The 26,507-nt window shown below is 45.5% G+C and overlaps 1 protein-coding gene across 1 annotated transcript in view; it reads left to right on the top strand.

Moving 5' to 3' along the window:
• The first annotated feature begins 4,168 nt into the window (after nucleotides 1-4,168).
• Nucleotides 4,169-26,507, top strand: part of ANTXR1 (ANTXR cell adhesion molecule 1) — a 241,894-nt gene continuing 219,555 nt past the window's right edge. Inside the window, exon 1 of the mRNA XM_002709824.5 lies at nucleotides 4,169-4,752. Coding sequence (XP_002709870.1) covers nucleotides 4,601-4,752 — 152 coding nt within the window. The 5' untranslated portion in view covers nucleotides 4,169-4,600. The remainder of the gene's footprint in view (nucleotides 4,753-26,507) is intronic.

Genomic DNA, 26,507 nt, shown 5'->3' with positions numbered 1-26,507 from the left:
CAGACCTGGCTAAATTTTTTTTCTGGTACCTTTAGCTGTAAATTGGTCTAGGGTCTCTGCATAGGACCCAAGTCTTCTTAATATTTATTTATTTATTTATTTATTTTGGTTGAGAAAGAGAGATCTTCTATCCACTGACTCACTTCCCAAATGCCTTCAACCGTCCCCTGGAGCAGGAACTCAGTCCAGGTCTCCCACATGGGTGGCAGAGACAAAACCCACTTGAGTTATCACCTGCTGTCTCCCAGGGTGTGCATTAGCAGAAAGCTGGAACTGAAAGGGGATCTGGGACTCAAGCCCAGGGACTCCAATATGGCCTGCAGGCACCTGAAGCAGCAAGAACCTGCTCTACATATGCCGCAGCTGAGCATAACTGCAAGGCGCTGAACCGGTCTTGGTTTAGTTTTGTACTGGCCTTAACTTGTCTAATACAGTCTTCCACTGTAATCCTTGGGCTTGTTAGGAACCTGGACGGTACTGATCCACTTCAGCCCTCATTGGAGTTCTGAGTTGGGTTGTCTGGCTCTATACTAGATGAAATGAACTTTCTGTTCAGCCAAATTTGGGGGCCTTTTGAGGCTATAATATGAACTTCTTAGTACATGCTGCTATAAATCATGGATTATTCTCGAGTAGCCTCGGGTAAGAATACTCTCCACAAGCTTGGGTGTGCCTAAGGATGGGATGGTATGTGGCCTTAGCTAAGTTGGACTGTGAACCAGATTAAATAAAATCTGCCTCTGTCATGAGCTGCCATCAACTGATATATGAAATGGGTTCATTATTTGCATGGCATGGGGTTGGGGCCATGTAGAATGAGCTTTATCTCTGCATTGGTGTGGCTGTTGACAGGGCTTTGGGATGTCTTCAGATTGTCCTTAGTTGAATCAAGGGTTATATTGGACTGAATATATTTTAAAGCCAGGCTTGTCTGGGTTTCGGGTAGGATATCAATAGGATGTTGAGTTCAAGAAGGCTTTGACTGTTTGGAGGCTGGAGCCGTGCATAGCCTGGCACACAGGCTACCATAGGAGCAGCTCTCTCTAGACTATGGCTCTGCCCCTGGGTTTGATTTCATTACTGGTGACCTTGCTTTCCCTATCACCAAAGCCATTGCTCCGCTGACTCAGATGCTTTAGAAACTTTATTGTTCCAGTTAATAAATTGTTTCTGGGAATAGTTTCTAATTTTTAGCAGATGGTGGACCAAGGGCCCAGGAGGACATCCCAGAACCTAGCAAACACTTAATTGACACAAAACTTGGTGGAGAATATCAGACGTGTCCATAGTGTAGTGCATTTTTCCAAAGAACAAATTTCCCAACTTTTCTTGGGAAGTCTGGGTTATATGGAGCTCTTTCTAGAAATTCCATCAAGAACTCAGACACAGAGCGTTTAGGTGCCCAATGAGATTCTTGAAATATTAGATGGCAATATTATCAGGACAGCCAGCTTTGTGTGTGACAGCTTAACAAAAGAGGCTCAGTCATATGTTTTTTAAAGTTGGGGCACCGGTGCTGTGGCACAGTGGGTTAACGCCCTGGCCTGAAGTGCCGGCATCCCATATGGGCGCCGGTTCTGGTCCCAGTTGCTCCTCTTCCAATCCAGCACTCTGATATGGCCTCGGAAAGCAGTAGAAGATAGCCCAAGTCCTTTGGCCCCTGCACCCGCATGGGAGACCCGGAGGAGGCTCCTGGCTCCTGGCTTCAGATTAATGCAGCTCCGCCCGTTGCGGCCAACTGGGGAGTGAGCCATCGGATGGAACACCTCTCTCCCTGTCTCTACCTCTCTCTGTAACTCTTTCAAATAAATAAAATAAATCTTAAAAAAAATAAAAATAAAGTTGGGGCAAGTCAAGGAGAGTGAATCACTAAGGCATTGATAGGTAGACAGGTTGTGCTTCCAAATTGTTTTCTCAAAGGAGGAAGCCAAGTCAGTGCAGGCAGAGCAGTGATTAGTGCAGGAGTAAAGCCTTGAGGTGATGGACTAGTAACACAGACTCTGCAAGCTGTCGGAAGGCAGGGAGCCTGAAATTCCTGATAGCCTTCACTTTCTCAGGTTTGAGGCCACTGTTGTGACACAGCAGGTGAAGCCGTCATTTGTGACGCCATTGTCCCATATCAGAGTTCCGGTTCATGTCCCAGCTGCTTCACTTCCCATCTGCACCTGGGGAGGCAGCAGATGATAGCCCAAGGGCTTTGGCCCCTGTCACCGGTGTGGGAGATCTGAATGGAGTTCCTGGCTCTTGGCTTTGCACTGGCCCAGCCCTGACAATAGTGGCCAGTTGAAGAGTAAATCAGTGGGTGGAAGATCTGTGTGTGTGTGTGCGCACGCACATACATGTGTGTGACTCTGCCTTTTAAATAAATAAATCCATCTTTGAAAAAAAATTTTTTTCATCTTGGGATTTTTTTCCTTGTGGGTAAATAAAACTTTCCCATATATGCCAGTTGATGTCCCAGCTGCTCTACTTCTGATCCAGCTCCCTGCTAATGTACCTGGGAAAGCAAAAGATGTCCCAAGCGCTTGGGTCCCTGCCACCCATGTGGGAGACCTGGAAGAAGCTCCTGGCTCCTGGCTTTGGTCTGACTTTTGTGGCTACTTGGGAATGAACCAGCAGATGGAATCTTGCTGCCTCACCTCCCACCCCCCCACCCCGCCACGTTACTGTGACTTTCAAATAAATAAATCTTAAAAAAGAAAGAGAGAAAGAAAGAAAGAGAGAGAAAAAGAGAGAGAAAGAAAGAAAGAGGAAGGAAGGAAGGAAGGAAGGAAGGAAGGAAGGAAGGAAGGAAGGAAGGAAGAAAGAAAGAAAGAAAGAAAGAAAGAAAGAAAGAAAGAAAGAAAGAAAGAAAGAAAGAGAAAGAAAGAAAGAAATGCCAGTCAGGGTTGCAGTCATCCGAAAGCTTGGCAGGAGCTGGAAGGCTTCTTCCAAGAGGGGTCACTCGCGTAGCTGGCAAATTGATCTTGGCTGTCAGCAGGGAGTCTCAGTTTCTTGCCACATAGATGCCTCCACGGGGCTGCCGGTGTGTTTTCATGACTTGGTCTGAGCCACAAGAGGAAGCCACGACACCTCTGGGGCCAGCCTCAGCAGTCGCACACTTCAGTTTTGGCATATTTATTAATTACCCACAGGGTAGTCTTACTCCTCGTGGGAGAGGAATCAGGACCAGGAGATGCGGGACACAGGACCGTTGTGGAGGTGGCCAGGGCAATGCACTGGGGATCTCTAAGATGTGTTTGACAGCACAAGTATTGTTTGTGTTCCAAGACCCTAGGATTCCATGGTACACACATGGCAGGGGGTGGGTGGGGGACCACCATGGATGGTCATGTTAGGGTACAGGTACCTTGGAGGCTCATAAGTAGAGGGAAAGATGTGTGTCTGCAGGAAAGATCCTGGAAAATGGGGCATGAGCGTGCACTGAGGAATCCATGGGAAGCTAGAACTGGGGTCCCACTGGGAACTGGGGCTCAGAGCCCACTCTCAAGAAAATTGATTTCGGAAGGTGAACACAGGACTTTCCTGCTGGACTCAAACTCAGCCAACTCCACTCTCAGAAGCGGTGACTTCCTCTGTCCTGAGTCAAAGACAGGGAAAAAAAAGTCAAAGTTCACAGGTTGGAAGCAAGAATCTGTGAAACTCTGGAGATGGACGCATCGTGGAAGGCTCAGCTGCTCTGTGCCTGGAGCAGCCTGGAGCAGCCTGGAGCACCACACTCCAGGGGACGGCGGGTGCTGGAAACATCCTCTGCGATGATCTGCCTTCCCAAAATCAGAGTCACTTAGATCCCAGAGGCGTTGCTTTTTTTCCTACTTAATTTGGACAATAGCTTGTCTGCACAGGTCCCAGCCTGCACCAGGCCTGGAGGAAACAAGTTTTCATCAGATGTGTACAGGGCTGCTTTCAGCAGACGCAGGCTAGGAAAGGAAGAGAAAGGAGGCAGAGGCGGGAGAGAACCGAGGGGTGGTCACGCAAAAGGGAAGCTGCGTGAAGAGGGGCGGGGGGATAAGAAAACATGCAAAGCTTGCATTTAAAAAATTTTAGGGAAAAAGAGAGGTATCCCCAAGCCTGAGAGTCCTCGCGCCCGGCCACCCGCCCGCGGACGCCACAGGGTGGTCTCTCTCTGTTTGGCCAGAAGGTGGCACCGTCCGAACTCTCTTCCACCGAAAAAGTAAGACGGGGGAATCGAGGGGAGGGAGAAAAGGCAAAGCACTCCCCCAACCAAGAACAATTTCAAAACCCACCCCATAATACTTTAAATCTGGGACAAAGCAGCGTCGGGACGGAGCTGCTTCCACTGCACGACCTCGGCGCAGCGCCGGGAGCGGCCCGGCGGCCCACCCGGAGCAGCCCCTTTAAAACGGCGGAGTACAGTATTGGGATCCTTGAAACCTGAAACCCAGACAGCGAATCGAGGCGGAAACCAGAAGGAAAACCTTGAACTCCTCCAGACAATTGCTTCCGGGGAGTTCCGAGAGAGCGAAGGGGAATAAAGGGCGCGCCCGGAGGGGCCCTCGGATGCCGCGTCCCTGAGGGCCGTGCGAGGTGGCGCAGCGTGGGAAGGCCGGGTCGCCGCTCTGTCCCCAGCCTGCAGGTCATGGCCACCGTGGAACAGAAAGCCCTGGGCGCCGGCTTCCAGTGGCTCTCGCTGGCCACTCTCGTGCTGCTCTGTGCCGGCCACGGGGGACGCAGGGAGGATGGAGGTCCAGCGTGCTACGGAGGATTTGACCTGTACTTCATTCTGGACAAGTAAGTGGCGGGAGTCGGTCGGCCTTGGGCTGAGCCAGGGGTGATGCGTCCTCCCCGGGCCGGACTGGAAGCCGGGGTCGCTCTGGGACAGGCGCGCCCCGCTGGGGACCCCGAGGAGCCGCGGGAGCTGGCGGCGGTGAGCGCGGCGCCTTTGTTGGGGGAGCGGAGCGCTGCTCCCCGCCTTCTCCTCCTGGCGCGCAGGGGAGGCGACGTCGCCAGCCTTGGCCGGGACGGACCTCTTTTCTGCTTGGTTTTCTGTGACCGGGGCGCGTGCGAGGGACTTTGAGGATGCTGTCGCCTTGTCCCGTCTCTGCGCCTCCTTCCCGTCTGGGTGGGAAAGGCTTGCTCCGCCAGAGGCAGGACTTACAGGCGCTGTGCAAGTACGAGGCGTGGGCATCCTGAAGTCAGTCTCTGTCCCCCAAGAGTCACTGCCTTTGTTCCTAACATTGCGTGCGGACCCGGCAGCGAGCGCGAGCGTGAGGCGTTATGGAGAGGGGAAGCTCGGTGACGCTGTTGTGGGCCCGTCCTGTGCACTGGCCATGGCTTAGCAGCATCTCTGCTCTCTGTGCCCTAAGCGCCAGGAACTCGTTTCCCCTGCCAGTGAATTCCTCCTCCCAGATGTAAGCGAATTCAAGCTCCCAGCCTGTGGCTGCTGGGCTACCAAGGCGGTGCAGGAGGGCCGGTTCCCTGCCCAACGCGGCGAGCGGTCCCTGGGCTTCAGGACTTTGCTAAGGAGAGCTGGACTCCCAACCAGTTCGAACACCCCCCAGGACCCCCTAGGTTTGCCAAATCGCAGTCACTGAAGGAAGCTGCGTGTTCTCTGCTGAGACGCAGCTTCAACAGTAAAATCCCCCTGGGAGGAGTTTCGTGCTCCTAAAACTGTATGGTCCCCCAGGCCAGGAGTGGTGCTTGCTGGTACCGTGGCGGGGAGATGAATTTCACAGACTGGAAAGTATTTGAGAGTTGGAAAAAGCGCCCTGCAAAATAAGCTGGCCTGCTAGACACCAAATGTGCTTTGCAGTTGCTCCTGGAGTCTGATTTTTTTCCGTAAGGGCTGTTTTGAACTCGAGATTCTTTGGATGAAAAGTGAGATCTCTTTCTTGCAGATTTATGAGAAGGTGGATACTGAAATTATACTCCACTGCCAAGAAATGGAATTTCTTTTGTTGCTTCCAGCGGCTGGGAGCACTAACTCAGACTCAGAGAGGGCCTTTTGAAACACAGATGCCCTTCATTTTTGCTTTGAAAGAGGAAAAAAAAATACAGTTGAGAAAGGCAGACAGGAAAACTTGAAAAAAAATGGACAGCATCACCATGTCCCTGGATGGAATGGGCAGATGCAGGAAAGAGAGTCCATTCTTTCCAAATTGATTTATAAACTGAATCAACCTTCTCAAAGTTCTGAAAGAATTTGTTTTGGTGATAGGAGAGACTTAACAAAATGATTTTAGACCTACTTTACAGAAAATAAAAGATTAAAAAAGACCTGGAGAGAATAATGAAGAAATTCATTTCTCTCCAAATAATAAAAACAAATGAATAAAAACAGAGTTGTTCAGGCCAAAGAATAGGTGGTAAGAATAGAAAAGCTAGCAGTAGATCCAAGTCCATGTAGGCATTTAATGGAATTTTAAAGCAATAGAGAATGAATTTATTACTTTTTAAAATAGTTCTTGGACAGATAGTTGGTGACATGGGAAAAGAAAAAGATTAGATTATACTTTACATACACATCAAAATAAATTCCAAAAGGATCAAACATTTAACCATTTAAAATGAAATGCTCAAAAGACCAAAAGATAATTTAGATGACTATTACTATGATTTTTCACCTTTCAGTTTTAAAAAGACTAAAATTCAAAGGGAACATGTAGCGATTTGAGTAAATTTTTATGCTTATATAAATTAAAAATACAAAAAAAGTTCAACTTACCTAGCAATCAGTGAAAAAAAATCAAATAATGTAATTTTTACTAGGCTGGTTCAGTTTTTAAAGAATTACAATACCCAGCAGTGGCCAGCTTGTGGGAGCAGGCACTGTCCTGCCTTGCTAGGGAGAACGGAACGGAACCCGGGGCCATCTTTCTAGGCTTGTGCTGTTCAGTAGGGCTTTCCAGGATGCTGGCACTGTTGTGGATCTGTGCTGTCCAATATGGTAGCTGCTGGCGCTATGCACCTGTTGAGCACTTGAAATGTGGCCAGGGCAGTCGAGGAGGTGAATTGTTTGTTTTACTTGAGTTTAATGAATTTAAACTGAAATGGCCACATGTGGCTCCCATTTTGGAAAGTGCAGCCAAAAAGATACTTTGGTGAGCACCCTACCTTTCTACTCAGCAGTTCCACATCCCAAAGAAAAAAATCCAAGTAGTCTCAAACAAGTGACTACATGTGTGTTCATGGCAGTGCTGTTTATAATAATAGAGAGCTGAAAATTGCCTAAATGTACAACAGGCAATTTATTGCATAAGGCATGATGTTGAATGTACATTATGTTAGCGGCAGATCATTGAATATACATTTCATAGTGTGCATGTGTATATTGTAAGAAATATGTAATGAAAATTATATGCTGCAGGGTAAATGTACATTATATGCTGTAGAGTAAATATGCAGACATTGTGTGGATGTATTATGACTCTACCTTTGTAAAAAAAATTAAAAACACACAGTGTGTTTGTAGTTGCCCAATATGGTACTAGTCTGTCTCTCTGTCTCTTTTTTAAATTCTGTTTTTATGTTTTTTTGAATTTTTAAACTTTTCTGTAATGAACATATGCTACTTTCATGCTCAACAACAAAAAGGTATTTTGACTTTTTACGTATCACATCAAGTGTGGAGAGGGTCTCTCACCATCCCCTTGCTATTGTACAAGATGCAGCTTCTTTCTCTTTAATCCTGGAGTAAATTTCTAAATGTACCCTAGGATCCTTTGAAGCGTAACGGGGACCAAGGAGCACTGTGAGAAGAAGCTGGTGGGCTGCCCTTTCTAGGAATACACCTTTACACTCAGGTGGATGCCTCAGGCGTCCTCCGTCGTCCTGTGGCTTGAAGCGCGGGGTGCTTTTGTGCTAACACTTGGTAGGACAGTGTGTGTTCCTCCAGCTTGCCACCTCCCACCGGCCCACTTTCTGTGGCTGTTGAGGCTGTAGCTGGTGAATGGTGGCAAACAGGCCCCTGGGTGGTCCCTAAAGACAAGGTCCCTGTGCTACAAAGAACCTCCTCCAGCAGTGCTGTCCAGCAGCACCCAGCCGCAGCGGAGCGGGAAGGAAAAGAATGCTGACTCGTTTTTTCCTTGGGCTTCTAAGATCCTTTGGCTGGCAGAACGCTGTCTGCAGGCCGAAACCAGTGGCTCACAGGGGACTAACTCTACCAGTCTTTCCCCCACCCCTTCTACTCGCTCTCCCCCTGCGACTGGGTCTCGTTCCAAGGCATTAAATCTCAGCTCCTTTCAGCTTTTAAGCAGGATGCATCTCTGGCCTGGAGGGAACCCAGATTATACATTTAAGGGAACGTCGTGTTTTCTCAACCAGGAGCAAAGACTTCGTAATGACAACATAGAAGACCACAGTAACACAATAGGGCATTATTAGCGGCTTTGGCTATGGGGCTGCACAAGGCTTTCTACTGATGGAATTTCATGTTCATTTAAACATGCTTTTCTGGTTATAGTCAGGAAAAGTAGATTGCTGGGAATTCGATCAGGGATTTGAAAAGTCAGAGTTGCAAGGTCTCCATCCAGAGAAAGACACGAAAGAGCCGCTTGCCTTTTCCAAGCCTTCCGGGGGCTCGTCTAAGATAAACGCACCCGTTTGACCCACCTCCCGCAGGGCCCTGCCGTGGGGCCCGTGTGTGCTTGGGTGTCATACCCTGGTCTGTTTCACACAGAGCTGTTAGACACTTGAATTGAGAAAGTGGGTTCTCCATCCTGAGTCTCAGGGAAGTGCTGGCTACAGTGTACTTGCTCCTAAGACTTCCAAAGCAGAACATGGGGAAATGAACAGGAGGCATGGAGCAGGGGGTGGGCTGGAAGGTGGGAGGAGGCGCTGAATAGTTTTATTTATAGGACTTTCCAAAGCCACAGCCTGACATTTTTTCATTGCACCCAGTAAATCTTTATACTTGCAAAGGCCTCCCACAACCTCACTAAGTGCTCTCTCCCCAGTGGAGTCTCCGACTTGTTTTGTTGTTGTTGTTGTTGTTGTTTGGTTTGTTTGTTTGTTTTTTAGCTTATCCCCATGCAAAGGGACACCTCTTGCCACCCACCCAGAGCTCCAGCTGCAGCACTCACCATTGGATGAGCCCCCAATGGGGCTGCTCTGCAGGACTGCCCCCTTGGGTTGGCCCCCAGAGACATGATTGCTACACAGACTTGCATGGCATTAGGCTGGGGACCTCACCACCAGGAGTAGCATTGTTTTCCTGGGAAAGTACCCCTGAGGTTCCCAAGGTTGAGTGCCCTGTATCTGAAATGCCTGCAACAGGAAGTGTGTGGGATTTCAGATTTGGGGGTGGGGTGTAAGATTATTTATTAACACATAATGAGATGTCTTACGGACAGGGCCCAAAACTAAACACAAAATTCATTTGTATTTCATATACACTGTACACAGGTCACCAGAAGGTAATTTTATACAGTATTTCTCATGCACCTGCGTTTTGACCTCAATCTATCACATGAGGTCAGGTGTGGAATTTTCCACTCTTAGTGCCTTGTTGGTACTCAGGTACTCAAAACGTTTGTATCTGGGTGTGTTTCTGATTCTCAGATTAAGGGTATTCAACCTGTATTAAGTTACAAAGGCTATCTTTAGAATCTGAACTTGTGTGAGTCTCACAGTCTTTCACACCCCCTCACAAGGGCCCCATGGTCGGTAGGGCAAGCACCGGTGTCCCCCACTTGCAGATGTGAAAACCTTTATTCAACTCTCTGCATTAAGCAGCTGCCCTGGGACCTAGGAAGAGATCACGGCAAGGCCAAGCCAAGCTGCTCCTGACTCCCAGCCCAGCTCTTGCTGCTCATCTCTGTCCTGTGCATTTGGGCCGTAATGAGAAACACATGGCAGGACTAGGAGAGGGACTGGGTGGGTCCCAGGAATTAAAACCCCGGCGCCAGAGTTTCAGTAAATCAGGGTGCACGTGGCAATTAAGGCTTCTTAATGCAGCTACTGCTCCACTGTTAGATCAGCTGTAGCTGACTGAAGGTTTGGGGGACTCCAGCCCCCTGTTGTCCACAGAGCTCTTTCAGATATCTGGAAGGATTCGCTGATGCATCAGACCCTAAGGTGTGTTAGGACATCTGATTGCATGTAAAGGTCCAACCAATTAGTAATTTATTTAGAGTCAATCTGCTGGAACACTCCAATCTGTAGAGGCTTAGAATAATCGAAGTGCAAAATTGGCTCTGCATAAGGAAAACAAAAAATCCAGTAGAAAGCACTTTTTAAAAAACGTAACTTTTTAAATTTTAATTTTAAAAGGCAACAGGCAAAAGGACATTTTACCAGGGGCCAGGAACTTCTTTCTGTTTTTTATTTATGTTGGTATTCAGATGGAGCCTTGGTTGAATGTTCCTCCTATGAGGGTCCAGGTTTGGAGAGGGCCCGTCAGATCAGGCAGTAGTTGATAGAGTGGCTGACAAAGTGAACGGTTTGGTATATGGGTAAAAAGTGAAAACAAATAAGGCAAAAGTGTCTTGTTTTGTGATTCTGTCTGGGCCAGCCAAGTAATTACCTCTACTTTCCTTAGCTGTGAGACCTGGTAACACTCAGTGTCACGCTGAGAATAGAAGCCAGGAGTATCGAGAAGGGCGCCCGTCCCAAGATAACCTGTAATTATCTCCAAATGGTCAAAGACTCCTCATGGTCCTAGAACAAACTCTGGCATCCCTTGGGGAGGCTTGGCTGTCACATAAATGCAAATGGGATTTGCTTGATGCTAATTTAGAACGTGTGCCTATTTTGGGTGTGGGGCCAAGAGACTAGATCTGGCCTCTTCCTCCGATGACTCTGCAACAAAGGACAAAGAAAGCACTTGAGTATTTTCCTGACATGTTTTTCAGACGTGTCAGGTTCATGCTAGAAAGCAATTAGATGTCTTCTATTTGACTCAGCTGGCTCATTCATTTGGCAACAATATGTTCTCAGTTTTGATCAGAAGTGTGCACACCAGTGAAGGCACTGGTAACACAATGCTTATTGCAAGCTAGGTCCTGTCCCAGGAGGTGCAAGGAGTGCAGAAGTCTTACACTTGGCTTTGACATTCGAAGGACTCTGGGCAGCTGAGCCCAAGGCTCCAATGAGGATATGGGCAAGGGCCAGTAAAGTCCAGTTTAGATGGACAAGAAGACATGATGAGCAACAGTGGCTGAGCCTTTGCCACCTGCCAGACCCTATGGACAATGTCTTCCCTGTGCTCTCCTGCTTGGTCTCTGCAGTCCCCACAAGATCTGTGCAGCATGGTCGTTCACACAAGAGGAAACAGGTTTCCAGGCGCAGCCAAGGTCCCTCTAAGAGGTGAAACGAAGCCTCAAACCCAAGCCTCTCTGACTGACAGTCTACACGCAAAGAAGAAAGAATTTCTTTTTTTTTTTCCTTTTTTTATTTTTTGACAGGCAGAGTAGACAGTGAGAGAGAGAGAGACAGAGAGAAAGGTCTTCCTTTGCCGTTGGTTCACCCTCCAATGGCCGCTGCGGCCGGCGCACCACGCTGATCCGAAGCCAGGAGCCAGGTGTTTCTCCTGTTCTCCCATGGGGTGCAGGGCCCAAGCACTTGGGCCATCCTCCACTGCACTCCCGGGTCATAGCAGAGAGCTGGCCTGGAAGAGGAGCAACCGGGACAGAATCCGGCGCCCCAACCGGGACTAGAACCCGGTGTGCCGGCGCCGCAAGGCAGAGGATTAGCCTAGTGAGCCGCGGCGCCGGCCAAGAAGAAAGAATTTCAACATGCAGGGGAACATTGAATCCCTCAGAGTCGGTTAGGTTATGCTGTGGTAACAAAGAACCTCCCCAAATCTCAATGACACAAAACAACCAAGGCATACTCTTGAAACAGGCTATGTGTCGGATGGGGACAACCAGGGGTTTCTGTTCATGTTAATTCTGTGAGCCAGGCCGGTGGAGACGCCTTCTTGACACCTGCTTCCCCCAGCACAGCTGCAAGGGAAGGAAGAGGCTGCTGGCGGGTGCCGGGCTGGCAGTGAACTGCCCCGGCCAGCAGTGTCACACATCCTTCCACTCACCTCCGGTCGGCCTGAACAAGTCCCATGGCCTCACGCTTTGGAAAGGGGCTGAAGGAATGCAATCCTCTCATTGGAGAGGGCCCATCAGATAGGAGGAAAGGAAAACCAGACATGGGTGGCCAAGGCTTGCTTCTCTTGCAAACATAGAATTTTACACTCCTTTGGCCTGAGAAAGCTAGAAAGTAGCAGTCATTGAGATAGGGTGAAGAGGTAGGACTTCAGGAAAACGTCGCTTTTGAGCTCTGCTTTGGATTTATTCATCAGCCTGGCGTTATGACAAACACGCCATTGGCATCTGCCCATGCGGCGATGATGACTCCTGCTCTTCTAGGCCCTTCCGCACTCCCTATGCTTTAGATGAAACATGTGCTGTGGTGAACGGAGGATTACGTTAGATTCAGTGCAAAGGTGAAACGGAGGTTAGGTAGGTTTCCTTGGCCCCTAAGGGTTACATCAATGTATCTGAACAAAGAATCATTTTTTCCATAGCCTGTGGAGTATGCGGGAACGTGACCAGGCTGGGGAGATGGAGCAGGCCCTGGAAGCCTGCAGCAGCTGAGCCATCTACTGCAGCGGCTGATTCAGAGTCAGAATCAAGAGTGTCTGGGCGCCTACGGGTGTTCCTCGGTGGGGATGTTGTTAACATTTTCACTGGGACAGATTTTCATGTTGAGAATGTGTAGTTTTGTGACCTTTGCTTTCTAAAGGTATTTAACCTTCCTGGGCATTGTAACCAATATATAAAGGCCTCTGTATGTACTCCTGAATGCCTCCCTCCAGGGGTGATGGCACGGGTGGAGAACCCCGCAGAGCAGAGCAAGCCAAGGACACGGATTCTTAGCACCAAGGACTGGGAGTGAGCAGGAGGAGCCTTTTCTTGGGGAAGAGGTGACCAGAGGACGGGTGCCAATCGTAAACACTGGAGATGAAAGCGCTAGGCCGGTGGTTCTCAGCCATGGGCATGTGTATAAAAGCTTCCCAGGTGGTTTTGATGTGCGTCCCTCCCCGCAATACATCATGAGCCTGAACAGGAAGACAAGAAAAGTTGCCCCGCAATGATGGCCTTTCTCCTCTCTGGTGAGGCTGTGGGTGAGACAGCACACACCTCCCCGCGGGACGCCAAGCAGAGCTTTATTGTAGATGGTGTTGGATAAGCCCAGTATGGCATGGAGGATCACAGATAGGCCAAGCTCTGCGGGTCAGGATCACCAAGTCCTGCTGTGTGTGCAGAGTTTGGCAGCTGGGACCGTGTGCATATTCAACAAGCATGATAACCTCAGACAAATGACTTAGCCCCTCAGAACCTCGGTCTTCTCATTAATAACCTTGAAAGTCTCTGCCTCACAGAAGGGTTGTGAAGGTGCAATAAGATGAAGCCTTTAACAAGGCATCCTGTACATGGATGCCAGGTGGTAGATGGTGATAGTGGATAGGTGATCATGAGGGTAGTGGAAATTGCTCCCCAAAGAAGAGGATAGGGTCCTCTAACCCAAGGCACCTCCATAGATTCCGAGCAGGACTACCAGGCCAGGGTAAGCAATTTGTTTAGTTAGATATTTAGCACAGCATGCTAGATTTCTGGAATTACGAAATGCCAAAGACAGGTCCTGCTTCCCGGAGTTTATTAGAAGAGAAAGAGCTGATGCTGTAATTAACCTTGGTCTAGAAGAGAGAGCTTTAGGAAGCCTCGGAGAGCTAGTGACTTTGGGTCTTGAACTTGAAAGTTGAAGAGGATTTTGCCAAGTGGTAAAGTAGACAGAAGCACCACACAGAAAGCAAAGTGACATTGCAGTGTGGGGGTGACAAGGAAAGAGAATGGATTTTGTCCCATCAGCAATAGTTATTGGATTGAAGGTTTCTAAAGACAAAAGTGGCAAATTTATGTATGTTATAGAAATGCAGATATGAGAGTGCTTCAAAAAGTGTATGGGAAAATAGAACCAAAAGTAAGTTTATTTTGGTGCAAGAAATGCTGAGATCCACACACAGTTATTTCATAATACATATTTTTATGAATTTTTTGAAGACCCTTCATGGATTTCAAAACTTTTGCACCAAAATAAATGTATCCTTTAATTCCATTTTTCATGAACTCTTTGAAGGACCCGTATATATCACCTGTTCTTACAGTACAAAGGAGGTAAAAAAGAGTAAAAAATCGGGAGCTCTTTTGCATCGAGAAGCAACCAGGACTTGATGAGCATTTGGCTGTGAGCAAGTGGGAGAGAGAAGAGTTACCACAGGGAGACGTGGGTTTCAGTAGGGAAGAGGAGTTTGGTGTGGACGTGTTGAGTCTGAAAATGTGGGACATTTGGGTGGAGATGGTGAATGGGCGAGAGGATTGATTCCTTGGCACTGAAAAAAGATCAGAGTGCCATTAGCCTGAGGGAAGTCATTGAAAATGTGGGTATGGATAGTAAATAATATTGAGATAATATCAAGATCCTCTCCAGATTTTTAAAATGTCAAGAAGAGGTGGAGTTTGAGGAGAAAGGTGGCCAGGATCCAAGCCAGAGGAACTGCCAGTGGGGATCGTCTGAGCAAAAACAGACACTCCACTGAACAGAGCTGAGAAGCAGCAGGCAGGGCAGACCCAGCAGGGCTGAGGCAGGGAGGGACAGAGCAGCAGCAGAGGGGTGACCATCCATGTTTCCCCCGAACTCGCCCCTCCTCCATTTCCAGTCTTGGTGAGCAATCATGCAGTAAACCCTGCCCCCAATGCCAAGGATAGGGGCGGGCGCAGTCCTCCATCTCCCATGCAAGCCCTGAGGGCATCTGCTACTCACAGCTCCTGAATCCACCCTGCTCTGCTCTCTACTTTGTCCTAGCTCAGGCCTTCACCGCTTTATCCCAGTTCACGGAAACATTCTCTAACTTGGCTCTTTGCCGCCTTTCTTTACTCTCTCCCTGCCTTGTATTCTTGGACCAAATTGATTGTAGAACATGATCTAATCTTGACACCCTCTTTCCTAATCCCTGCCCCTTAGGCTTTAAACACTTTCAAAGCTCTCAGAATGATGTGTCAATTTCAATACATTAAAAAAAAAAAAGTAAAGGTAAAGTGTAAATGACTTAGCAGGTATTTAAGGCCCTCATTGCTCAGGCATTATGTATTTCCCAAGCTTCATCTCTGATCACGTCCCAAACCCTTGCGATTTCTGGCAGTTCCTTGTTCCGAATCTCCCCAGTCCATGGTAAGCACTGGAGCGGTCCATTATCAAGAGACGAGGGGAATGACCCTTGGTGTTTGCCCTCGAGAGTCACATCCAGTGACCTTTTCTTCTTCCCCTCATCCTCTAAGGCTCAGTGGTAAACACTCATGGGAACCTGTTGGAACAGAGCTTTCCCAACATTTTGATGGCAAAAGGATTATGATCAGAATTATAGTCATCTTGCCATCACTCCTTATATTTAAAAAAAAAAAAAAAGTAGGGGCCAGCACTGAGGTGTAGTTAGCTAAACCTCTACCTGCAGCACCAGCATCCCCTATAGGCACTGGTTTATATGCTGGCTGCTCTATTTCTGATCTAACACCCTGGTAATGTGCCTGGGAAAGCAGCAGCAGATGGCCAAAGTGCTTGGGTTCCTGCACCCATGTGGGTGACCCAGAGGAAGCTCCTGGCTCATGGCTTCAGACTGGCACACCCTTGGTCGTTGTAGCCATTTAGGGTGTGAACCAGCAGATGGAAGACCTTTCTGTCTCCTCTCTGTCTATAACTCTGCCTCTCAAATAAATAAATAAATAAAATCTTTTAAAAATATAAATGCCAGATTTACAGAAATTACCTAGCATCTAAGAGAAAAATAAAGAATCCTATCGACCGCTATACATGAATCATAATAATAAACAGTACAAGGTAAAAGGAAATACAAGATATCATTAGACAACAGTAAGCATAAATAAATATAGGATGTTAAAGATCACTGTTAATAGAGTAACCAAACATCCTGATTTTCCCAGGACAAGCCTGGCCTATATTTGTGTCTTAGTATAATTATTAATAGCTTCTTCTTCTGTACTCACAATCTTCTGTTTAGTCTTTAAATTATATGGTCATCCTGATGATTAATTGTCATAAAAGATGATGTCAGAGGAACACAAGGGGTGACGGTTGAAGACCAAACAGATGAAGCCTCTTGTCTGTTTTCTTCCATTACAATGGGAAATGGATTTAGCATTTCTGACTCCATTTTAGAGCCCCTATTTAAGCCTTTCTGGGTATCCCCACTCTCGGATTCCCATTTTTTGGAGAATTTTTAACACATCTCACTATCTTAACACCTAACACTGTGAATTGTGACTGAATGTTTCCCCACCCCTCCACGGGGAGGCAGTATTACATTGTGGTTAAGAAGCCAGGGTTAAAGGGCAGAAAGAATTAATTAGTATTTGGAGAAAGAACGTGGACGGCAAGGCTAGACTAACCGGGTTCAAATCCCAATCCTACCACTTTCTAGCTGTGTGTTTCTTAACCTCCCCGTTAACTCAGTAGCATATATATCACTTAGGATCATTGTGCTCAAAAACACACTGGAAATACTAAGTGTTACTATTAAATGGCAGTGAGTATTAAGTGCTCAGCACATTGCCGGCTGCTCAGTGAGTATTCAGTACATGCCGAATGTTGCCATTGTTCATCTTTATAGATTCCAAAACCCCACCAGGCATTAAAAACTCACGTTGCCAGATCAGAGATGAGAAAGAAAAGTTTGTGACTTTAGAAAAAGAAGTTAAGCATAGATGGATTCTCCCTCACTCCCTCCCCTACTATCACCTAAAACTGTGCCATCTCCCAAAAGAAGAGATCTTGAAGAGGTGGCCAGGAAAAGCCTGCATCAGGTCAATGACACTGACGTGCAGCACACTGCAAGAAATGAGAGGAGAAACAAAGCAGATGTGCTTGAGTTTGAAGGAGACCAGCCAGTCTACCTTCAACCCTGTTGCCAAGTTGCACAAACGTCTGGAGAAAAGCTTTGAGGAGCTCCAAGAACATTCCCAGATCTGGAAGTGAGTCTGAGGTCAAGGGTGGGACAGGGGAGGGCCGAGAGCCGCCCCCTCGGAGACCTGTCCCCGTCCTGCACCACCGTCCTGCCGAGGCAGCTGCATCCGGCAGTCAAAGAGGAAATTAAGCTGTAAAAGAGATAGCCTGAGAAAGCCAGGCATCTGGGACAGCGACTCCATCCACCCTGCTAAGTCCTTCCCCCAGGTCCTGGGGCTCCGGGGGAATGACAGTGTTCTGTCTTTGATTATGTGGATGCAGCAGGCATCAGGAGTGAGGCCAGGTACAGCACAGAGTGAGCCAGGGCTTGAGGCTGCACCAGAAAAGAAACCCTGCATATGGCAATGCGGAATGAAGTAACCGCGTCCAAAGCAAGCAAACCTTGCAAGGATGAAGTTTCTTCATGGAAATGACCAGGATCACTCTGTTCCCCACTATCCCTTCTCTTCCCTGCCTGGTGGAACTCCATAAGCTTACCTTAGTCATCAAGACCAACTCTCTTCCCCCAAATTAGTCCTTAGAGAAGGTTGCAAGTGTGGGTTAATGCCCCTATATAGGGATATCCATATATACATATATATGTATGTATGTATGTATGACATATGTATGTACACACACGCTATTTTGTAAGCAAATATCAGACCAGTTATACCTTCCCACATCTGAAGATAAAAATAGAGCCTTCAGCATTTTAGTACCTTTAAACCAGTAACAACAACAACAACAAAACCTCCTGAAGTAGAAGAAGGTATTAATGGAAAGCATTTTCAACAGAAAAAAAAAAAAAAAAGATAAACTGTAGCACCATATGGCTTCACTGAAGTTAAAAAAAATACACATTTGTGAAACAGGAGGTAAATCTGAAATGAGAAGACAAAGGGCCTAGAACAGTTAGGGAAGTATAAAATAATACAGGAAATTTTAAAGTCACCAAGAAGCAGTAAAGAGCAGAACTGACAAGGTGGAAAATGACATAAATGATGAGGGCATGTTTGAGAAATTCCCATAAGTTGAAGGTAAAAATGCAGTTAGGGGAAAGTGAAGAGTGAGTGGTAAATAATGAGCAACCAAAATAGATGCCAAAAATGCTAGATGAGTTTGCATTGCTACAGTGTGGTTAAAAAAACTCACAGATTCACTTGAAGAGAACTTTTCTGATCTAAGAGAACCCTGGAAGTGCAAGTGACTCATCAAATAACAACCAAAATTAGTTGAGCATTAAAAAATGACTAATACTCGAACTTTCTTGGTGATCAATTTTAATTTCAAAGACAAAATAATTTTATAAGTGGGGAAAAACCATCGCTTACAAAGGTTCTCTCTGCAACATGGTAAAGAAATCATCTTTATGATGGATACAATTATTTTGATGGCTATGTGGCCTAAAAGGTCTGACCAAAATATCTGACCAAATTATCTATTATATATATATATGAAGAAAGAGTATTTTCAAATAGATCAAGGTTTTTAAAATTTTTTTTTAATTATGTAGTTATTACATAAAAGAAGTAGTAATGACCATTAAAGCCATTTAAGCAAAAATATGTCTCAGGAGTATTTTCAACAAATTTTGTATCAACAAACAACAGTCTGTCACGAGAAAGGAATGAGCTAAAAATAAGAAGCTTCTGGGGGGACATTTACAGTATTTTCACATATTCAAGTTTACTGGAAATAATGACGGTCACATTAAATACTGCAAAGCTGACAGCTTGAACAACTTTGCCAAGAATTTAAGCAGCAAGAATTCAAAGATTAAAATTATGAGAAAGAGATAGGCAAGGTGAAGGCCAGGGACGGGCCATTTACTATGTATACAATAAGAATTCTCAATCTAAATGAAAGATCCTGGTGAACAAGACCCCAGCAGAAGGAACAGGCCATCAAGGAGGGAGGCGCCTTTCTCTGAAGGGAGGAAGGAACCTCCACTGTGATATAGCCTTGACTAAACAAGTTAAGAGTTGGTGAACTCAAGGGGCTTCCATAGCCTAGACAGCTCATAGAAAGAGTCTCGGGTGATTGCTGATGTCATAAATAAGAGTGCCAATTGTTAGATCAGCAACGGGAGTCACTGAGTACAGGCTCCTCACGTAGGATCTCTGTCCTTAATGTGTTTTACTATGAAACTTACAAACAACACTACTAGTCGAACAATGCCCTATACCTTGTGCGGTTGTGTGAGTGCAGCCTGTTGAAATCCTTGCTTAGTGTATACTAAGTTGATCTTCTGCATATGAAGGTGATTGAAAATGATGAAGGGCGGGATGGGAGAGGAAGTGGGAGAGGGGAGGGCCATGGGAGGGAGGGAGGTTGTGTGGGGGGGCACACAAAAAAAATAATTCTCAGAGGAGAGTACTTTCAAGATACAATCAGACATCATTTCCCTGAGCTACAGAAAAATTGGAGTCTTCAGATCTAGGACTTACTAAGTACTCCATCTAATTAATTTTTTACAAGAATCCACAGCTTACTCAATCTTAGATACATTTTAAAATATAAGAATAATTAGAAAAGCTTATATACCTCTAAAAATGAGAAACTAGGCTTCTCTCCCATAAAAGGGGAGATTCAGATTAGCACTGGTGTTTTTACTTTTCAACATTAAATGCTCAAGAAACCCCCAGTAATTGCATATACAGTCTTGAGTGACATGTGGCTTTTAAATTCCTTAGTCGGATTTCTTAGACCTGCAAAATTTCCAGGAGTGTACCATCCACATAATCATACTGGAAAAGTTATTTGAACATATTATTATCTAAATGAAAAATGTACTTCAAATACAGTAAAAGAAAAGAAAAAAAACATGATATAGAACAAACAGAAGTTAAGTAAGGTCCCAGGAAAGTTGTCATAATGAGATCGGTAAGGTTATATAGCAAAATATAAAACACAAGGAATGGCTTCTCAAAAGATAAAATGAGAAGTGTAGTTTTTATGCAAGACAGAAGTTACTACATTTAAATAATATAACTTGTTTTGAACTCCCAAATTCTTTTCTCTCTCCCAAGTCTACTTAGTAGGCCCTAGGAGGGAGGGAGAATAGTGGTGACCTTCCAAGGCACTCATGCTTAAAAACCCTTTAAGTGAAATGCCCAGTCTTCCTAATTGTGCTCCCCCTTCCTCCACCAGTGGCGTCAGAGTGTTCCAGGGGGCTGACTGGGCCTAAGGAGGACACCTTTTGACTTTGAACTAGCTGATTCCATAGAAAGTCCTTGCACATCCTTAAGGAACAGAAAATTTCCATACTAGTTAAACTCTTAGAGAAAATAGGAAAAAATATGGAGAGTTACTCCGTGTGTTGTAGGAAGCCAGCAGGAATCTGGTATCAACAGCCATTCAAAGAGCATGTTTATGCAGAAAACTTCCAAACAACTTTTGAGTAAAACCTTTAAATCCTAAATTAAATACTTTAAAACAAAATTAACCATGTAGTAAAATATACTAAGACCCAGTAAAAGTTATCCTAAGAATGTAAGGATGAGCCAATATTTAGGACGTGTATTAAGATAGCTCACATTTAGTTTGACTGCTGAAGATGGAAACCATATTAACATTTCAGCAGAATATGAAAGACATCTCTCTGACTACTTAAGCATTCAAAGGATATGGAGAATAGGAATAATAATTAATGAGGTTGATTTAATAAATATATTTTGAACACTATACCCCATAGAGAATAAACTTCCCTTTCAAATGCCCATGAAATATTTATTAGTTCACAAAGAATGCCTCCACATATATCCCAAGGCACAATTTTTCCAGTCCACATTCTCAGCGTTATAAAGAACAGGAAATGAATAGTGAGGTACACTGAAACTTCAGCTATCAAGGGAAAAATTATAGAATTTATATCATCTTGCATGAGAAGACATGACCGTGAATAAAGAAATTAGGAAAAACGAGATTGAAAGAAACTATCTAGGACACAAGCTGGCAAGTTGTGGCCTGCTGCTTGATTTTGAAAATGAAATTTCATTGTAGCACTACACTCTTTTTGTCCATGCACTTGTCAATGACTGCTTTTGTGCTGTAACTGTGGAGTAGTTGCCATGGAGACCATATTAACCACCCCCTAGCTTAAAATATTTATGTCCGACCCTTTACAGAAAAAGTTTGCCAATTCCTGATCTAAGAAAACATTTACAACCCAATGGAAAATGGGCAAAGACTATTGATGCTACAGTTAGCCACATGGGCTTGGACCTGTGTGGTCATCCAAGGCCCTTCAATTAGAAGGGCCTGGCTCTTGGTTTAATGCTCTGTTGCCGCCATCTTGAAATTCTTAATGCTTTTGAACAAGAAGCTATGTGTTTTCATCTTACACTGGATTCTGCAAATTATGAACCTGTTGTTATTTGATACTAAGAAAGTCAAAAGAACAATAAATACGAAAAACAAAATTGGTGGCATAAGCTTAAATGCATGCAAATTTAAACTAAAATTAAATGAGTTAGTCTTTCCTCTGGCCAAGCTCACTTTGACATGGGGAAGTTCTGTAGGACAACAGTTTCTGAGACCCAAACAGGACTCTCCTATTCTCTACATCCTCTCCTTCTTCTCTTTGTGATTCTCAGGCAGAAGAACTGGGAGGGGCTGAAGCTCCTTTTCCTTCTGTCATATGACCTATGTTAAGGCATTCAGTTCTTTACCAAGTGCACATGAGAAACTTGTATCTTCCCCGAATTGTGATCTGAATTCCCCAAATTTAGTTCCTTATCTGCTAAAGGAATTTAGAAAATTTCTTTTAACAAAGACTTACTTCCAAACCAATTATGTTGTTGAAAAGTCATATTTGGGGTCCAAAGAATGTTTTTATTTATTTATTTTCATTTTACTTGAAAGGCAGAGAGAGAGAGAGAAACAGAGAAAGAGACAGAGAGGGATCCCATCTGTTGGTTCATTTCCCAAATTCCTACAACAGCCAGGTTTGGACCAGGCCAAATCCAGGAGCTGGGAACTGATTCACGGTCTCCCACATGAATGTCAGGGACCCAACTACTTGGGCCATCACCTGTTGCCTCCTGGGGTGTTCATTAGAAAGAAGTTGGAATCAGAAATTGAGCTATGAAGCCAGGAACTCCGGTATTGGTTGTAGGGATCACAAACAGTATGTTAACCCCTGTGCCAAATGCCCAAAACCAGAGGCATATTTTGAATCTTAAATACTAGCTTCTTTTCCCTCTCTCCTTTGCATCATTGTTGGATAAAGGAAATCCCCCACTCCTCCACTGTAGCCCCTGGAAGGTGGATGCCTTAGACTGACAAGAGTATATTAGATCACTTCTGTGCAAATGCCAAGGAGGAAAGCACAGTAAAAATTTCAAAATATTACCCCATTAGGTAAATAAAGATTTTGTGACAAGCATATTCATCATAATGCTGATATAAAACTGAGATAATGGATGCAACCCAAAGTACAAAAAGAATTATTCTGATAGCAATGTATCTACAACAGGCAAATGCAGATGCTGCAGGTGGTACTGGGGAAGACTATTTGATGCAATGGAAATTTGTCCCTAATCATAATCACCTTATGTGAAAGGAGAAGGGGCCTAAGCTGTAAAGATACACAGGACAGGTGCTTGGGAGCAAGTCTGGAGGTAGCATCCCTACAGTGAAGGGCGTGGTTCAAACTAAGGTTTGGGGGTGGATGGTTTTATCTTCCTTTTGCCTGTCCCTCCCACCCCCACACTTCCAAAAATGAACATGTTGCTTTTGTACCAAGGTATTTTAAAATTCTCTCCTTGGCGGTCCTCATTCTGAGTCACTTCCTCCCAAGTGACAACATCCATGGCTGTCTTTCTGAGGGCTGCCGAGTGGCTGTAGTGGCCTGGTCCTTGTGAGTGTGCAGAGTGTGAGAAAGGGGGCCACCACTGTGCATTTCAATTATAGGAATGAATTATTTGTGTTCTTAGCAACATTTTTATGTTGAATTTGCACCAAAAGTACCACTATTGATATTAGACAATAGGCTTTTTCTGGTTTAGGCTTTTCCTGGTATGTTTATCGTAGGGAGGTAAAGGGCAGAGTGGAAATAAAGACAGTGAATACTTTGTAATAATACCTTTTTGATTATGATCCACAAGAAAAATGCATTTTTATATCTTGCAACAGTATGTATATGATGTTTTCACATAACTGACCAAGTTTCATGTGGCAAACTTGATTATTATATGCAAACTTCTCTTATTATATGCAATATATTCTGATATTTCAATTCTATTTTTCTTTTTCTTTAACTGTTAGTGTTACCCTATCAAGTTGATCTCCCAGATCATTGATAAATTGTCTTCTGCATATTCTGCAGCTTAAGTCATTGTTTTCATAGCCACTAGTCAGGTTATCCAAGGGGAAATTCCTAAAAAGTCAGTGGGGTGGGGTTGAGCATTTGGGGCTGGGATCTCAACCACACAGAATTAGGGTGGCTGACCCCAAACTCAAAGTACAGTGCTCAGCATTTGGTTTGGGTCTGCACTGGTATCTGAAGAGGTTGATGTGGAGGCAAGCGTCAAGGTCAAACTTTGCAAACAGGAGGGAATAATGGGGGGCAAAGTTGATGGCACAGTAAGGCTCTAGCCAGTGACAATGCAGTACAGGGCTAGGAGGAACAAGAAGAAGGCCAAGAAAGAGGCTATGGAGAAGAGGGTAGGGGCACAGAGTACATGGACTCTGGGTCGTTGCTGGCAGAATGGACGGCAGGTCCCACTTAGTGGCGCCGAGGCTACTGAATGCACCCATCCCCTTCCAGGACTGGCTGGGGACTTACCGGGTCCCTGAGGCATCAATGACCTCAGCCAGACAGGGCCAAGAGAAAGTGGGGACTGACAGTTTTATAATTCCCGTCCTTAGAGCAAGTCTGCTGTTCTAAGATGAGGATCTCCTGTGAGATGGTTCCAGCCGCAAGCTTTGTTTTCCCCTTTTGTTAGTTCCAATTTGTGTGCAGAAGAAGGAGCACAATTTAAACTCAGTTTGGCCCCTCAATTCTTCCTGACTTGTATGCATGCCTAATGGAAAGAGTCTGTGTTTCCTAAGGAGCTTACCCACAGGGAAACTCACGTAAACACGAAAGAATGTGCTTTAGAACATAAATCGGAATCAGATTTAGGGTTCTTATTTTACTCTTCCTCTTTGCATATTAGACCCTTAGGAATAACTGAGCAGCACTCTGAGGGTAATGCCAGGCATGCAGAATCCCTCACCAGGGAGTGACACATAAGTGCAATGTCACAAAAACTTCTTGACGTCTCACCTTGTTGTAAGAACCGGAGAGACGGTAGAAAATCAAAAATAAAGATACTCAGGAGCAGCCCCTAGCAGTGACCTTCTTCTGGACTAGTGCTGAGATTCAAAAGTAGGGGCAGAAGCAAGTGTGGGAGGCATTGCTCTGGTTTTGTGTGGACCCAAGTGTACTGAATGACTCTGCAAGGCTATCCTTAGGAAGGATTCCTGGGGGACTTCTGGAATTCCAAATTTTGCTGAAACTTATGCATGTGCACGAGAGGTGTGAAATCCTTAGAGGTAGCCTTGACCCTCTGCACCATCCTGGAAGTCTTTAGGTGGTGGAACTGTATTTGAGTTTGGATTTAATTAAGTTAAAATCAGGGAGCTTTCACATCCACTGATTTCTAGAATGTGGCACTGCAGTTGCCATTGGTTGTAGTTTGCCCAGCAAGTATGTGTTGAAAGAAACTCTGGAAAGAAAAAAAAAATCCACAACAGAGTCCAATGGAATATTTCCCAGTGCTATTTATATTTAGGCTTAGAAGGGATTTTTTTATTTCTACCTTTTATTTCTACTGGCTTTGGCGCTGGTTCAAGTCCTGGCTGCTTCACTTGCGATCCAGCTCTCTGCTATGGCCTGGGAAAGCAGAAGCTGCCCCAAATCCTTGGGCCCCTGCACCCACATGGGAGACCAGGAGGAGGCTCCTGGCTCCGAACTTCAGATCAGCGCAGCTCTGGCTGTTGCGGCCATTTGGGGAGTGAACCAGCAGATGGAAGATTTCTCTTTCTCTCTCTCTCTCTCTCTTCTCTCTGTATCTCTGTCTTTCAAATAAATAAATAAATCTTTAAAAAAAAAGCACACAAAGAAGCTTTGGTAACAATAACTGAACCAGGCATACTGCCTGAAGATACTATAGGACTCCATATCTAGGATTTTTTTCTAAAGATTTATCTACTGATTTGATCAATAGGCAGGGTTATGGGGGGAGGGGGGAGACACTCCCCAAATGGCCTTAATGGAAAGGGCTGGGCTAGGCCAAAGCCAGAGCCTGGATCTTCATCTGCGTCTCCCACATGGATGCAGGAACCCAAGCCCTTGGGCCACCTTCCACTGCTTTCCCAGGAACACTAGCAGAAAGTTGGATTCAAAGTGGAGCAGCTGGTACTGGGATGCTGGCATAGCTTAACCCACAGTGCACAATGCCAGGCAGCCCCTATAGCTAGGACTTAAGGTCATTAACTCAAACAAATTGCATGATAAATGAGCTATATTAAGCATCTTAGAGTAGAGAGAAGCTGCAATTGGACCCACCCTCTGCTGTTTCCCCAGCCAATACCCGGTTTCTCCTGGCTGTGACCGAGGAGTCCACTCAGGTCCTCAGGGTTGAGAAGAAGGTGAGAGTCTGGCCTACCTTGGGCTCATTGTTCCAGGAGTAGCCACTAGAGTAGTTTCCAAACCAAAAATTATGTCACAAGGCAAAGTGCAGGTCAGATAGGACCGTTTCAGCTAGACTCCACAGATCCACCCCCTCCGGTGAGGGGCAGGAAGCTGGGAAGAGCCCCCATGGGTGTTTCCACACTGATAGGAAGTCCAGCTCTGGTCAGCGGGAGGTGGTGAGGCAGGGGAGAGAGGGCTGTGGCACCTGGTGGGTGAGTCTCCTGCCACTGGGGATCTGGGTTAAAGAGGTACAAGCTGCACCCCAACAAGCTGGCCTTGGTGCTGAAACCATAAGTAACCAACTCTGGGATCCTTCCTTTCCCGGGGGATGGTCTGGCCCTGGGCGACACAAGCCTGCATAGGTGGGTTAAGAAGGCTCGGTAACAAAGGAGTAGGAATCCAAGGTGCAGATCCCGATGAGCCCACAGTCTCTGCCCCTTTACTACCTGAGGCCCTTGGGGATCCCAGGGTAGCCCAGAGAAGACAAAACCAGTTTGGTTCTCGCAGAATCTTACATGGTTATGTTGACCTTTGATGCTGGTGGAAGCAGCCTATGGACATCTCAAGTGTGTCTCAAATGGAGCGTGTTTTGGTCAAGGCTTAAACAATTGTGTAAAGGATATTCACTTAGGTATGAGTATCTGAAACAACAAACCCCAATAAAGTGAGGACTGCCGTTAGCAGAGATGTGCTGAGAGGAGGGAACCTGTCAATTCCTCCTTTCTTTCAGTTTTATCTTAGAGGCTTCATTTTATTTTCTTCTTGAAAAAATGCAACACCTGACCATTAGCAAGAGTGCTTTTGATAGATCTGGACTTTTCTGACACCCAAAAATATTTGTTTCTTTTTCTGCTATATC

This window comes from Oryctolagus cuniculus, chromosome 2, assembly GCF_964237555.1.
Source record: "Oryctolagus cuniculus chromosome 2, mOryCun1.1, whole genome shotgun sequence".
Taxonomy (NCBI): Eukaryota; Metazoa; Chordata; class Mammalia; order Lagomorpha; family Leporidae; genus Oryctolagus; species Oryctolagus cuniculus.
The sequence above is the reverse complement of the archived record's forward strand: the minus strand, read 5'-3'. Positions and strand labels throughout refer to the sequence as shown.